Source organism: Girardinichthys multiradiatus, chromosome 12 (assembly GCF_021462225.1).
Source record: "Girardinichthys multiradiatus isolate DD_20200921_A chromosome 12, DD_fGirMul_XY1, whole genome shotgun sequence".
Taxonomy (NCBI): Eukaryota; Metazoa; Chordata; class Actinopteri; order Cyprinodontiformes; family Goodeidae; genus Girardinichthys; species Girardinichthys multiradiatus.
In genome coordinates this window covers 20,519,122-20,535,496 of record NC_061805.1, presented here as the reverse complement: position 1 = coordinate 20,535,496, position 16,375 = coordinate 20,519,122, and the positions used below count along the sequence as shown (strand labels likewise).

General features: G+C 38.0%; 1 protein-coding gene across 1 annotated transcript in view; it reads left to right on the top strand.

The window, feature by feature from the left end:
* Positions 1 to 1,275: 1,275 nt before the first annotated feature.
* Positions 1,276 to 16,375, top strand: part of itga2.2 (integrin, alpha 2 (CD49B, alpha 2 subunit of VLA-2 receptor), tandem duplicate 2) — a 29,687-nt gene continuing 14,587 nt past the window's right edge. Inside the window, exons 1-11 of the mRNA XM_047380166.1 lie at positions 1,276 to 1,389; positions 5,755 to 5,869; positions 10,193 to 10,293; positions 10,503 to 10,594; positions 11,949 to 12,063; positions 13,183 to 13,310; positions 13,420 to 13,568; positions 13,717 to 13,867; positions 14,625 to 14,790; positions 14,934 to 15,010; positions 15,218 to 15,356. Coding sequence (XP_047236122.1) covers positions 1,335 to 1,389; positions 5,755 to 5,869; positions 10,193 to 10,293; positions 10,503 to 10,594; positions 11,949 to 12,063; positions 13,183 to 13,310; positions 13,420 to 13,568; positions 13,717 to 13,867; positions 14,625 to 14,790; positions 14,934 to 15,010; positions 15,218 to 15,356 — 1,288 coding nt within the window. The 5' untranslated portion in view covers positions 1,276 to 1,334. The remainder of the gene's footprint in view (positions 1,390 to 5,754; positions 5,870 to 10,192; positions 10,294 to 10,502; positions 10,595 to 11,948; positions 12,064 to 13,182; positions 13,311 to 13,419; positions 13,569 to 13,716; positions 13,868 to 14,624; positions 14,791 to 14,933; positions 15,011 to 15,217; positions 15,357 to 16,375) is intronic.

Genomic DNA, 16,375 nt, shown 5'->3' with positions numbered 1-16,375 from the left:
TGATGACAGTTTCAAGGCAATCACTGTTTGTAATCATAGTTTAAAAGTCAAAATCCTCTAGATAAAAGGGTGTTTGATTGCTGATTTCTTTCTGAAGATGGACAGAGAAATAGAAGAAGAGAGGAAACGAATCAGAGCTGACTTTAAAAGAGAACTTACCTCTAAAAATAAGACAACTATCTAGTGCCTTTATCTGGTTTTTTTTCCCCTAAACACTTACCATCAAATGTCTTCATTTGACACCCCTTGCCTGACAATTTCCCACATCTTTCAAATTCCACAACCACAGTTTACAATGAGGGCTTTTTGTTTCAAATATGATGCCTGGGTGATGTCATGGAGGCTATTTTGTGAGACTTCCTCTGAAGCCAACAAAGAAATACTTGAATCTCCTTCAGAGTCTGTCTTGAATTTTTAAGTCACTGGTAAGTGTGTGATAAATCTGCAAATAATTTGTTTCCAGATGGTGTTAAAACTGTTGCCACAGACACATCCATAAGTTGTTAACTCACAAATCACTGCTACATTATACAGTATATGCTGTGGTGGTTGTGTCTGTCGAGCAACAAGTCCCAGTCAGCGTTCTTTCCAAATTATTATTTTGAACTGGCACCACTAATTGAGTTAAATTTCACCGCCCCAGCTTTGTTTAATGAAAGGTCTTACATCAGTTGTTTTTCCAGGGAGAGCGAAATGACTGTTGGTCTTTCTCACAGCATGTCTCTCTGCTTCATTGCATATTTATTTTTCAGTCCTATTATAGAGCTGTTGTCATCCTCGTATCTCACATCTCCAAAATGAACAGTTTCTGAACCAGGCTTTTCGCATCTCTTGTTGAAGTCTGGTAACTCTGACGTCAGAAACCGGTAAAAAGCAGAGTAACGTTTTTTTAAACTAAAGTACGTAAGGACAGGGTTTTTAAACTTTCAATTTACAATAAACTCTTGGATATCTTTTATATAATGAGCAAAAGAAGTTAAATCGTTGGTGCATCTGTAATTAAATCACTTTCCTTTCCAGAGATAAAAAAAACTAAAACTTGGACATCAGTATGTGATCTTTTCTCCTCTATATAGAAACAGGTTTGAATTTTATTTTTGAAAGATTTTAGCAGGATCTGCCTGAGGCTACCCACGGTGCTTTATAATGCTGTATTGAGTAACCTTCTCCTCAGGCCGAGATAAGAGTCACACAAAGTTTGTATCTGCAGGTAAGGGAGAAAAAAAAAAAGCAGGGGTCCTTATAAGGAAAACCTATCCGGCGCGTCATCGCTGTGGAGCCCAGACTTTGACACGCGTGGAGGCTTTATTTGGTCACCATAAACACATGAAACAATGATCAGCATGGATCACGTCTGGAGGAAGATCTGCTTTGCTATAATAGTTATCTGTAAGTATAAAACGTCTTTTTCTGTTACATTAAACGTTTTACGCATTGAACGTCGAGGTTCAAGGAGTGTCTGCTTACTAATAGGCAATATTTCCCCTTAAGTTAGTTTTTTATTCTTTTTCTTGGAATTTAGGTTACATTTGTAACTCATTTTGAAATTAAGAGTAGTTTGTTTTTTTAATAGACATGATTCGCATCATATAAACGCTGAGTTTAAAATTAATTCATTATTATGATTATATCTTATTTCTAACCGACCGCAAATTCGTGATGGTCGACTTGAAGAGTGATCTGCATGAAGAAAAGTCCCATAATTTATGTTTCTCGCTACTGCTTGATAAACCGTGGATATACCGACAGATATTGTTTTATGCTATTAGCACATTCAATTACCTAAATAAACTAAAGCAGGCACATTGTTTGGGAATGTGCGTAATGGGGCGAGTCAACTGTGCTACAGGTAAAAACATGCGTGGCAGGGTAAGGCTGCTTGTGAAGGTTTTCCCGAGTCCATTGTCCACATTCCTGGTCCTGCTGATTGAAGAGGGGATGGCAGGTTAGCGGAGCTCTGCCTGTAGAGGCTTGTGGAACTGATATTGCAGGAGGAGTCAGCCTGTTTCCACCTGAGGGTGTAGGGAGTCTTTGAGGTTGAATGTTCCGAGAAACAGTGCAGCTATATGTGCTGCTGCCTTTGCTGTGTTTTTCTTGCCTTCATGTCAGGCTGTGCATGAGCGTATTATTTTTACTAAACAGAGGGGAAGTGGTAGTTTTACACGTCGAACAAATATTCTAACAACAAAATTCAGGAAGGAATTCCAAATGATTGTGTTGTGACATTGGCATTTATTCATATCTCTCAAACGTCTTCACAATATACTCTGAAATCTATATATGTTTTAGGGATTTTATGTAATAAGTCAACTGAGTATAGCATAGTTGTGAAGTGGAAGGAAAATGAAACATGGTTTTTTGAAAATGGTACAAATAAAAATCAAAAAAGTACACTGCCTGTAACAAGTAGTTCAAAGGACCCAAAATTTCAGCCAGACACAACTGATAAGATTCAAAAGATTTGAGATCTTTCGAATGCGTTCAGCAGGAAACCACCAGCGATTGTCACAGGAACCTGAGGGCAGACTGGTTACTGGCTGAGCAGAGAACTGAGAATAATGCCACACGCAGAGATAAACCCATTAAGCTTTTCAGAATCCGTGGGAAACTCTGAATTTCGGCTCCTCAGTGTGGGGTGAGAACGCTGTCAAAAACAATGTGTATGTAAAGACGGAAATGTGTGCCAACAAGTTTGCAAACCCAATGAACGTGCAGAATGCAGTGATCAGGAGCAGGGACGTGCACAGATAGACGCTATGTGGTGCTAGAGCACCTGCCCTTTTATCCTTTGGAGAAAAAAGTGACCTCCTGAAATCTTTTTTTTTATTATTATTTTACAGTGCATAGTGTGGGGCCCAAGGTAAAATTTCTGTATTTAAAGGCCTATAATAAATCCCCCCACCCCTTCGCCAACACACATAGTGTCCCGCCTCGTGTGTCTCTCAACGTAGACGGGCTGCGTGCAGAGCGGAGAGTTGGACCAGGTCCAGCTTACCTCTTCTCTCCTCCCCTCCGCCGTCAGTTAGAGCCCCGCCCTGCCAACAGGCCGGCTAATCATCCAGGAAACAAACAAAACGAATATACTTGCTTCGTAAACTTCAGATGAAAAAGTTAAAACTTCACCTGCCAGCATTTTATCTAAACAGAACAGGTCAATCAATGGCATCCCTTTACCCGCTATGTCTGCTATGGCCGACACCAGGCGCCTGGAGAATGTCTACGATTTAACTCTTAGATTAAATTAGAAGAAAAAAATAAATTCAAATTTATTTTATAGATGTCAGTATTACATTAGCTATAATGGTCCATGATGACTTCTGTTTGACTCATGTTTTTTTTTTTTTTTATTGCAAATACAGCCAAATGAGCTGGTTAACATTACAATTCATACACTACTAAAATACCTTTAATAAAGTTCAGTAAATGTGGAGCATGTAGTTGTATTTTCTACTTCTGTGTGTGTAAAAATGATGATGTGATCAGAGTATTTTATTTTCTAAATAGCAGACATCAGTTCAGTTCTCAGGATTTGTAATCTCATTCATTTTTATTCTCTAAGAATAATTTCTGTCATAAATCACACTGGCTACATGCAGAAGTATAGATGATTCTTCTTATGATCATATTCACTGATGTTGGTTTCATTTTGACTATAAAGATTTTATAAATCATTTTCTGGGTATAGTTGATTTACACTGTAGAATGGTCACTGGTTACTCACATTTCTGAAGATAACTCATTTAGTGTGACCTACCTGGTAAATTTGGCAGTGTAACCTGCTTTGCTACAACATAAGGTTATTTGGTGCAGAAGACATTTTGTGATAAAACTACAGAATGATATAGTCAAGACAAACCCGTGCTCAGTGTGTAAAAAGAAAAAAAATGAAGGATAACGTAAGTTTCAAATTTGACTCAGGAAGTTCAGGTTGTGAATCAATAATCTAACTTTAAATCAATCTATGATAATTTTGTTGCCTTATTATCTTAAGAATTTTGTCAAATGCGTTCTTGTTTTGAGTTTTTTTTTTCCTGGATGGTCATTTCCCTTCAACCCACAGGACAGTTTGTTTTGGGGGTGCTTAGTAATACATATAAATTATGTTCATGTTGTGCCTGTAATACATCTGACACTACAAAGGCAACCGACATCTCCATGTGCCGCACAAGTTTTCCACTTGAGCACCTGTCCCCCAAAATGTCTGTGCACGCCACTGGTCAGGAGACAGAAACAGGGTCAGAGCCAGGAGGACAGAATCAGGCGACAGGATCCGAGGAAGAGGCTTGAATTGTTGGTCAGGGCACAGAAGCAAGGTCATGAATGGGGAGGCAGATTCAGGCAGACTGATACACGTCTTAGGCATAGGGCGGTAGTCAGGAGGCAGAAGCAAGGTCGATGTCCAGAAATCAGAAGCCAAGAGAATATCCGACATGGGCAGAGCAGAGAAATACAGGGGGGCAAAAAATGAGATGTTTCTGCACTCAGTTGCCCTGACTCAATACTTGTAGAACCCCCTTTTGCTTTTCTAAAAATCTTTTTTCTGCCAGCTTTACACATAACGACTGCCATTTATTCACACCCTGTTATGATTTGGGTTTGTTTGGTTTTTTGGTTTCGGGTTTTTTCTTTATGTTTTTCACAGTTAAGGTTTTTAATCGTGATTCTGTTTATTATTATTATTATTATTGTTAGATTTTTGAATCATGTTTCTGTTTGTTTTTTCTGGTCATGCTTTATTTTGGTCGTCTTGTTCATGTTTTGTCAAGTTTGGTTTTCGGATCTGGTTATGCTTTTGTTTCATGTTTTTCTAGTTTCTGTTAGTTTGTGTTCAAGAGTCTCTGTTTTGCTCCAGCCACGTTCTTGTTTCACCTGGTCACGCTCCATATGTATACACCTGTCCTGTTTATTCCTCGCGGAAACATTCTCAGATCATGCTCATTTCTTGTTTTGTGGATCATGCCAAGCCTGTCCTGCCTGTCCGTTTATTGTTTTGTTCCTGCCTCTTCTGAGATTGAGTTTTTGTTTTTTTAAATTAAATTGTTTTGCACTTACCGTCATGCTGCCTGCTAGCCTGCATTCCGGGGTCCTCTATCTCGCAAGCCCTAACACACCCTGCTGATAGGAAAACCTCTGTCTCAAGTCAATTGCAGCCTTTAATAGTTTTTCTTCCAGGATTGCACTGTATTTAACTCCATCCATCATCCCACCAACTTTGAAAAAGTTTTCAAAACAAACATCTCAGCAGCATGATGCTGTCGCCATCATGTTGCACACTGGGGCTGGTGTGTTCAGGAAGATGTGCTGTGTTCATTTTCCTCCATGTATTCAAAGTAATATTGGTCTCACCTGTCCTCTACATGGCTGGTGGCAAACCACAAATGAAACTTCTAGCTTTTAAACAATAACTTTATTCTTGCCATTCTTCCATATAGGGCAGATTTGTGGAGTGCACAAATAATTAATGTGATGTTGGCACTTGAGCTGTGGATCTCTGCATTGAATTTTTTTGGGGGGTATTAAAGGGGCAACATACAAATGCAGGGCTCACTTGTCAGATTTGTATTTGAACCCATTCATCTTTTCCCTTTCACTGCACAAGTTTGCCCTAATTTGTGCAATTAAATACATTAAGGTTAGTGATCCTGACAGAATGTGCAAAAAAAGAGTTTAAGGGATTGTGAATAATTTTGCAAGACATTATAACTGTAAGAATCATATATGTCTTAATGCAACCTCCTCTTTCTCCTCTACCAGCTGAGAAGATCAGCCAATCGCAGACATTCAATGTTGGCACTGCAGGAGCTAAGATTTTCAGCGGCCCAGCTTCAGATCAGTTTGGCTACACAGTCCAACAAGCAACAAATCAATGGTAGGAATGTTAGTCCTTACTTATGAACTGTGTAAACAGCTTTTTTGTTTTTATGATGTTTCAAAAGTGTTTAGCATTTTTTTCTGTGCCTCTGTCATAAGGTTTGGCGACTCTTACGGAGTTTTCTCATAAAGGCTCATTTAGAGTGATGAAAATAGTAAAAACAAGGGGAGAAAGATGGTGACACATTATAAATATGCAGGCAGCAGTTTACACAACATCAACTTTAAGCAACTCAAACAGCTTCACCCAAGTTTTTCAATGAAAATTGCAGGTCCAGTTCTTCAGTTCAATTTGTCTTGGTCCATACTGACTTTTGTTTTTGACCTTAAGTCTACAAGTTAATGCTAAATAATTTATTTTATTTCCTGCTAAATGGAGTTTTGACGAAAATTCAATCTGGAAGACTCACCTCCACCACCGGCTCCGTACTATGACTCCATCATGTGTCTCCGCTCCAACCAATCAGCGTCAAGTCTACATTCCTCCTCAGCCAATCACCCTTCAAGGCTTCGCTTTTAAGGACCTCCAACCATTGAATCTCCCTGCTCTCCCGCCGAGCTTCGACCCTCCACCACCCCATTGCCACCATCTGGCTTCCTAGCTCCTTCCAACTCCCTTATTATCGGGCCTCCACTCCTTCACCAGTATTGGATCCCAGGGGGGGAAGACCTCTCTAATCCTAATCCTAAATCATTCATTCAAGCTTATGTCATTCATAGCATTCATGTCTTCCTCCGGGGTCCGAGCGCCAAAGAAATAAACATCTGCTATTTAACTTCTCTAATCGGCATCTTTGTGTTTTTATTTTGAGTCTTTACAGGATTGAATTATCCTCAGTTTGCAAATGAAAGCCTGTTGCTGCCTGCAGAGTAATGCACATACTTTCTTTGTTCATCTTTTGCCATTCAGCTGCCTACAAAAAAGTTCTGACACTCTTGAATTAATTGTATTTTTTTCCACTTCAGTTATTTTTCTTTTATTTCTTTTATTTATTTATTTTCGAAACTTAATTATGACCTCAACAGTGTTTTTTTCCAACACCTGATTTTAAAAGTTTTCATTTGTTTTCTACAGTGTTTCACAATGCCCTACTCACTCTGGGTCAAAAAAATTTGTCAAAAGCCTTAAAATAAATACATTTGTTAATGCAGTAGGGTAATCCCACTTTGAAAAATTTGCTGCAGTTCTCCACCAGTAATGTTTTAGAGATTGTACCTCCTTTCTCACTGTTAATTGCCACAGTATAAATAAACAGAACCAAAATCAATTGAAATGAATAGAACTGGTGTAACAGATTCAGGTTTGTAGGCGGCCAACACATTTTCTATAGGACTGAGATCAAGGCTTTGTACCGCCCACTCCAAAGCATCAACTTTGTTGTCTTTAAGCAACTTTTTTGCCACTGTGGATATTCTTAGGGGTGTCATCCATTACAAAGACCAATTTTAGACAAATCTTTTGAGATTTTGCAACAGTATTACTACATCATTTCAATTCCTCATGATGCCATTTATTTTGTGAAGTGCACCAGTCTCCTGTGCAGGAAAAACACCCACACAACATGATGCTGCCATTCCCATATGTCACAGCTGGGACGGTGTTCTTTGGCTTGCAAGCTTTTCCCTTTTTCCTCCAAACGTAACATTGTTCATTATGGCTGAATTCTTCAGTCTTAGTTCTATCAGACCACAGAGCATGTTTCCAAACATTAAAGTCTTTGACTTTGTGTGCAGTTACAAGCTGTAATCTTGCTTTTAGAGCAATGGCTTCTTCCTCTCCAAGTGGCCATTCAGTCCATGTCGATACAGGAATAGTTTTACTGTGAATGACACTATTACCAGCTTCAGCCAGCATCTTCACAAAATCTTGTACTTTTGTTCTGTGGTTGATGGAAACTTTTTGCACCCAAACACATGAACAAGACAGAACCCCTCCCCTGAACAGCATGATGGCTGGACATTACCATGGTGTTTATACTTGCACATGATTTTTTTAACAGATGAACGTGGCACCTTCAGGCATCTGGAAAATATACTCAAGAAAGAAAACTATCTTTCTGATATCCTGACTGAATTCTGTCAATTTTCTCATGGCACATAAGAAAGCAGTATGTTTGGGGTGTAACGTTAAAATACATCCAAAGGTATGCCTCTAAATTGACTCAAATTTGAATTTAAGGCTTACAAAACAATGACATTGTGATTCACTAATTGTAAAGTTATTGCAAAGTTATATTCAGAATCTTCAAAGTTTAAAGTATTTAATAAAAAAAAACTTTAAATAATTGGGACACTTAGCAAATAGAAATGTTTAAAGTGTCTTCCAATTCATGCTGCTCATGTATAATATTTAGTTAAACAGTAACAAAACCTTTAAGTGTAGTCAGGCTTTACACTCCCAGTCTGTACAGTCACACTCCCAGAGTAATTTACTGTCTGGAGGAGTGCCTTGTTTGCGTAACTTAGGGAAAACCAATGTTTCTGATCATAGTCTCTGACTGTAGGTCTTCGAATAACACACCGCTATTGATGACATTTCCTTTTGTTAAGTATTTAAAAAGTGATGTTTTTAAAGTTCTTCTTTGCTTGGTTTCAAGTATAGTATAATTATATCTTAAAGAGAAGTTTGCTCAAGCATCTGTTGTCACGATCCGCCTCAGTTAGGTTTTGAGTTTGAGTTCTATTGGTTCTCTCTGCACTGCCATGTTCTTCAGTTGCTATTATTTCCATTTATTTCCGGTTGATTAGACTAACCATTCATACTTGTGTTTAGATTCCTGTGTTAAATATTTTAGTTTCCTTGTGGATCTGTTCCTTAATGTTTCAATTCTTTAAGTTAGTTTCTTTGTTTACTTAGATGTTCTATTATTCCTCCGAAGTCCTTGCTGTGTTAATCAACCTCCCTCCATCAGTTACCTTGCATTCCCTGTCACCAGCTGCCCCATATTTTCCTGCTTAGCTCCCCTGGTTCATTGGTCCATTCTCCTACCTACCTCAGTATTTATACTCTCATTTTTCTTGTTGTCATTTTTCTCCACTGGTTCCTCCCAAAAACTACCCTGCCCATGTTCCATGTCCTGCCCTTTTGTAAATCTCTTGCTTATTATTATTATTAAAAACAACTCTTCTACTCACTATGCAGCTCCCTCGCTCTGCTCTGCACCTTGGTCCAACCCAGAACCAGCATTTTATGACATCTGTTTTGGATCTAAACTTGTACAAACTTGTTTCTTTATCTCAGATTATTAAAAGAAAACATATGAGTATCTTGCTGCTTCACGCTCATGTTAAGCAGAATTCACTAAGAGCCATCTGCTCCATTTTTTTCTTTGCAAGATGCTTTAGACACACTTTGCTTTAGTTCTGCACTAGATCTATAGTGTGAGTTGCACTGAAACATCCAAACACGCCCATGAAGTCCACCAGATGCAAGTACTTTGCACCTATTTTTGAATCATGTCACAGTGCTTCTTCAGCCAAAAACACAAGTGCAAGAGTGATCTAACAAATAGAGAAACTTATTTCCTAATTGAGAGCTCCAGGTCCTGGCAAGATCAGAACACTCCCTGAAAATTTTAAGAACATCAGACTGTATCTTGGAGGTATCTCGTTCAGAATGCAATTTTCAAAATAATAATTATACAGATGTTTTCAAAGCACTGTAGCAGATTGCAAAGGATGTAGGATTTAGTAATCTGTTTAGCTGGTTAACCAAATATAAAAAGCATTCATTAAATTAAAGTTGCAGCATTTTGATAAAATTTTACTAACATCTACTATATACAAATGAACAGTGTCCTAATTTGTGATAGTTATTTTCACCTAATACTTGCAACCCATCTCCTCCGCAGCAAATGGCATTTTATTTTCACACAGTCTCGAACAGTGTTGGTCTTTGACGATCTGACATCATTTCCTTTTTTTTTTTTCTTTTTTTCTTATGCAACATAAATAAACATAAATACAGGATCCACATTACCTCAATTAAGAGGCCCACATGAATCAACATATAGAGATGCTAAATGTGCAGTGACTCTTTTTGTAGATGCAAAACTGGCTTGTGTGCAGTTTTAGAAGTAAACAGATACACAAATACTGGATTAATCACATTTAGCAAGTGCAAATAGCTTTAAATTATATGATGGATAGATCTTACTGCAAATTGATTATTTCTCCAGTTTGTTTGTCTACATTATAGTGTATCTTTTTACTTTGTTTTTTCTATCAAAACAAGTTATCATTTTCAAAATAGAATTCACACATACCTCCAGCAGTCTGTGTTTATCGGAGGATCAGCAATTAACAATCCTACTTTGTGCAGGCTCCTTGTTGGTGCTCCTTGGGGTGGAAACAGGAAGGGGGATGTTTACAAGTGTAAAGTCTTGGGATCCAGTAACAGCTGTGACAAGCTCAACCTTCAAGGTAAAGTTCAGTATTTTGTTTAACCTCCTCCCTTTCTACTAAACATTGGTCTTGTACTAAAAATATTTAAATTAAACAGATTGTCTTGTTACTCTTAAAACACCCTAACGTTTTCTTTGGATTTTTCTTTTTAAGAAAAGTTAAATAACCATTTTAACAAAGTAATGCATCCAATTTATTACTAGTTTGTCTTTATGTTATTTTCACAGATTCTGTTAGTATCCCAGATGTTCTGAATGTCAACGCCAACATGTCTCTGGGTTTGACTCTTGCTCGCATCCCTACTGGAGACAATTTTATGGTAAGGTTTTTTTTTTTTGCATGTTTGGTGTACATCTCACAGAGCATTGTTCAATTCATCCTCCAAAAATGGAAAGAACTGTTCATCTACCATATCATGACCAATCACCTTAACTGGCAGGGATAAAAGAATCCAAGAGGACCATGGTAAAGCTGGAGGAACAAGAAAACGTTTTAAATTTTTGGACCAAAGCCATAAGAAGTCTCATTAGTAGGTTGCCACAAGCCATTTAGGGGACAAAGCAAACATGTGAGAAAAGGTGATCCCTTCAGATGAGTTTTATTTGAAACCTATTTGGCCTTCGTGCAGAAATGCCATGTGTAGCGGGAAGGTAATATTGCACATCATCCTGCACACAGCATCCTGATCATTGAACATAGTGGTGGCAGCATCATGCTGACATTTTTCTTCAGCAGGGATAGGGAAGGTGGTCAGAATTGATAGATGCTAATCCTTGAAGAGGTTAAGAGGCTGCAAAATACTTGAAACTGAGGCAGAGGTTCACCATCCAACAGGACAATGACCCTAAACATGCAACTAAAGCTACAATTTAATGCTTCAGATCAAACCATATTTATGTATTAAAATGGACCAGTGAAAGTCCTATTGAGAATGTGTGGCAACATTTAAAAAGTAATGCTTAGACATGCCCTCTCTCCAATCTGTCTAAGCTTGTACTATTTTGCACAGAAGAATGGGCAACAGTTTTGTCTTTAGATGAGCAAAGCTGGCAGAGACTTCCAACAAAATACTTGAAGCAGTAATTACAGTGAACAGTTCCACAATCTGTTGACTCAGGGGATCTTAATACAAATGCATACTACAGCTTTAGAGGGATTTCTTTTTAGAAACTGAACTTCATACAGTCATTTAAAATCCCCTTAAAATACATCCAAGTTAGTTGTTGCAAATAGACCAAATGGTAAGAAGTATTAAAGAGGCATGAATACTTTTCTAAGACACTACCTAACCAATATTAACAGGAAAAAGAAACAAATAAACAAACGAACGCCTTACACAACCACAGGCATCAGTAAATGGTATCTAAGAATTGGTATGTAGAAAGTGGTATCTAGCTTGTTGGGCTGGGGAAAAAAAACTCAATAAAGAGCTTTTATGATTGGCATTTATGATTGTATTGGGTTTTGATTGGAGCATTTTGTTGGGTTACCCGTTTTTGTGAAGCACTTTGTGACATCTGTCTATGGAAAGGTGCTATATAAATTCACTTTTACAAACTTACTTACATTAATCTAATACACTGGATTTTACTGAAACCTATTAACTGCTGTGAAAACCAAGAAAAATTCTTAATCAAGTCTCTTGTTTCTTCTTCTGTTGCCCCCTGCTGCAGATGTGTGGTCCTCTTTGGGGACAGCAGTGTGGTGATCAGTACTTTTATCCAGGTATTTGCGCAAAACTCGACGCCCTCTTTCAGCCTCAACCTGCCTTCTCTCCAGCTGTTCAAAGTAAGCAGTGCTTTCTTTTTTTCATCTTATTACAAATTTGTGTCTTTTAATCTACCTCATGTTTAGGATGATAAATGGTAAATGGCCTGTATTTGTACAGCGCTTTCTCAAGTCCGAGGACCCCAAAAGCACTTAACACTATGATCAGTCATCCACCCATTCACACTGACAGTTGGAAGATACACTGTAGCCACTGCTGCCCTTTTGTGACAAAAATGAGGCTGCTACACAATCGGCGCCACCGGGCCCTCTGACCACCATCAGCAGACAAGGCGGTTGAAATGTCTTGCCCAAGGACACAACGACTGAGACAGACAGAGTGGGGATTCAAACTGGCAATCCACCGGTTACAAGTTGAACCCTTTCCACAGTCGCCACCGACTCCCTTTAAATAAATTTCAATTTGTAAAGTTGACCATTCAATGTCAATGAACAGACACCCTGAAAGAACTTGATTCACATTTCTTGTTCTTTCAGTTGTTCTGGCTTAGTTTTGAACTCATTTCTTACAACTCTCAGTCACAACAGTAACCTGGACCATCACATGATTTATTTTACAGATGCATTAGAACAAACTTTTCAGGGAAAGAGCTTCTATTAAAGAAAATAGTTTGTGTAGATATGAGAAATATTGTCATTTTAATTCTGTCTTATTGTTAAATCCTAAACTCGGATCTTCACTGGGGAAACTGAAAAAGAAATCCTAATGGAGGCAAATACTTTTTTAGAGCACAAAGTCATTCTTGGTCCTATTAACAATAACCTCTCTATTAATTGTCCCTGGGGATTGGATTGAATATATGAAATAATTGTTGCAAACAGAAATCCTAACATTATTAACTACACAAACAGGCCTGTAAATATTACAAAATACTTGTGCTGCAGTTAAAACTAATACAATATTCACTAGCAGTACTGAACCTGATAAGGTACGGTAAGGTCATGTCATCAGCATGTCACAAGGAGCAAACAAATATGCAACTATGGTTCAGAGTATTACATGTGTCAGTGTGAAGAATGTAAACCAGTGAAGGGTTAAACAATTAGCAAAAAGACAACTTCTCTGAGATGTCAATTCCTTTTAATGCTTCTTCAACCAACACTCCCTTTAATCTACAGCATGTGGAGGACCGATGGACATTGTGATTGTTTTGGACGGCTCAAACAGCATTTATCCCTGGAAACCGATGACCGATTTTCTGCTCAAATTAATACCCTCATTAGATATCGGGCCTCAAAGTACACAGGTGACTCCGGCACATTTACACAGGCTTGACCAATTGAGTTACTATATTCTTTTGTGGTCGTTACTGAATGTTAGTGCTCTTTTTCACAACATTTTGTATATCATAACAGATGAGCGTCATTCAGTATGGTGTTAACCCCAAGGTCGAATTTAAACTGAATTCATACACAACCAAAAAGGAGATGATTGGTGCAGCATCCACTATCACACAGATATACGGTACTGCTACCAATACCTTCCGTGCAATCCAGTTCGCCAGGTAAGTTTGATAGTAAAACAGTTTTCTTTTAAACTGCTTGTCTTTTTTTTTACTTCTTCACTTGATGGCTTGTTCGTTTCTTTCATTAACTCTGCTATGAAGTGTTATTTAACTGTAAGAATGTCCTGTATTTCTAACCTTGCCTCAGTCAGCAAGGTTTTGCTGAAATCAACGGTGGCCGACCCGGTGCTGCCAAAGTCCTGGTGGTTGTTACTGATGGGGAGTCTCACGATAAGGCAAACAGAGATAATGTCATCGCTGAGTGTGAGAAGCAAGGCATCGTCCGATTTGGTATTGCGGTACGTGATCAATTATTATTTACTCTATGAATATAATAATTCAAAAATGCTAATTTCAGATGTTTCTCTGAAATGGGAAAAGTAAGCCACTAGTTTTTGTGTAAAAAGTCTTAAAATAATATTTTATTGCTGTGGAAAGGTCTCACACTGAGGAAATTAAGAGACAATGCAGCTACACTTAAAAAATAGCTGCATTGATACATATTTCTTTTTTTTTTTTTTTACAAAATCACGACTTTTTACCTCCTATGAAAAATAATAATTTTTACCAAGGAAGGTGAACCTTGGAACTTTATATTGGTTATAAATGACTTGCTGTTTGCCCACGGGAACAAATATGCCATGATAAAGAACCCCATATCTTCGAGCCAGTCTTTAAAATGGGCAAAACAAGAGAACATTCCATTCAAGTAGGCAGTGTTGTTTTCCATAAATTAGAAAATTACTAAAAGAAAATAGCTACTACCCTAAACGTGCCCAAATCTATAGTACTAGCAACCGATAGGAAGTAAAAAAGAACTGCAACAAAGAACGGACAAGGGTCAGGATGTGAGATCAAGTTAAGACAGCTTTTAACACATCTTTACCAGGGGTGCCAGTCATGGTGCTTTTTGTTTCCTAATTAGTATAATGTACTTTGTTGTTGCAGGGCTGTGTGAACATTTAGATCATTGGGGGTACAAAGAATGTTTCTGTGTCTCTTTGATTCATTTTATATTAATATGTACAAGTTGGCTATTTCTGTTTTGTTCCACAGGTGTTGGGTTATTACATCAGAAACAACATAGATACAGACAACCTTATCCAGGAAATCAAGTCCATTGCCAGTGCACCCACAGAGAAGTATTTCTTCAATGTATCAGAAGAAGCAGCCCTTTCTACCATCGCTGGGACTTTAGGAAACCGCATCTTCAACATAGAGGGTGCATATTATTCCTGTTTTCTTTTCCTGTTGCTGTTTATGCTCTTTAGGGAGCACTTGCAGCAATGAGATGTGGAATGTACACTTTTTAATTGCCACTCTCCTGTCTTTAACTGCTGCTCTATAATGCTGTCCTTCTCTAAGGTACTGGAAAAGGAGAAGGTAACTTCCAGATGGAGATGTCCCAGGTCGGATTCAGTGCATACTACTCCAAACAGCAGGTACAAAAATAATACACAGCACAAAAATAATTAAAGGGTCACAAAGTCTCAGCTTTAAATACAGTTTTCCTACAGTGTTATTTTTTGGTACTTTTTAATCACATCTGTTAAACTCTGTTTAACTAAAATAATAACTAAAATAATAAAGCACCACATGAGGATGTGATGATGATTATGACCTGTTTACTGGTCACCTTGCACTTCTAGGATGTGATGATGCTTGGAGCAGTGGGAGCCTACGCCTGGAGTGGGACTGTCATCCATCAGAAAGGATCTAAATCAACCATTTTCCCGTTCTCTGCCTTTGAGGGAACGCTTCAAGAGAGAAATCACAGCTCACTGCTAGGTACACTTAGTCAGTTTTTCACCACATTCCCAAACTGTAAATATTTGCTTTACTATATGATGGTCTTCCTGCAGTCTTTACATTTACCAAATATGGTGTTTTGGATGGCTTGAATGACTGATGGAGCTGAATGCATTTGGTACCCATGTAAAGATTGTGCAAGATTACGAGATCAGTTTCAGTCGAATTTAATATTTAAACAAACTATCAATGGAGTATTTTAAATAATTTCATGTTCCTGTAATATAAATAACGATTTACAGTCTGTAACAAGGGGTATTTGACAGAAAAATCCAAATTTTGGATGCTTTCCACAAAAAAGGGAGAACAAATCCTAATTAGAAAAGAAAAGGCAACAAAAGGACTAATTATCTTATGCTATAATAATAATAACTATAATTATTATGATTATAATAGTTTTGTTGGGAACAAACTTCAAGCAGGCTTGTGGCACCATGGCTGGCTTCTAGGTATTCGTTATTTTTTTATGTGACATCCAGAATTGTTTTAATAATGTAAAATACTTCACATAATGTTTGGGGTGAAAGTCTTCCGAATAGATATATAGATGGCTTATTAACGTCACTACAATGATTTGGTACACATTACAAAGATCAGCGTTAAGTTATAATTAAGCTCAGTGCAGCAGATAGATTAGGTCGTTTGGATTCGAAATTGTTGAACAAAACGTTTTGACAAACATTTTATTTTTAGCCAGGTTTGAGTCGTCGTTGTTGTTCAATAAGTTGCCGGTTTACATTAATTCACTACAAATATCCTTCATGGTGTGTAGACAAAGTCTCTCTGTGGCTGCCACAGCACTGTTGCCATGGTTATTTGGACATGTGGTAGGTGCCTTCTGGGTATTTACGCTAATCTGCATACGTATTTAGGGGCGGAGACCAGGCAGTCTAAGATGCACGTGCAGCTGCGCCCAATTCTTCGCACAGAGGGATTTATGAAGGAAATGTGTGCGGTGACACGTGTACGCACAGCGTTACACATCTGCCTTTTTTTGT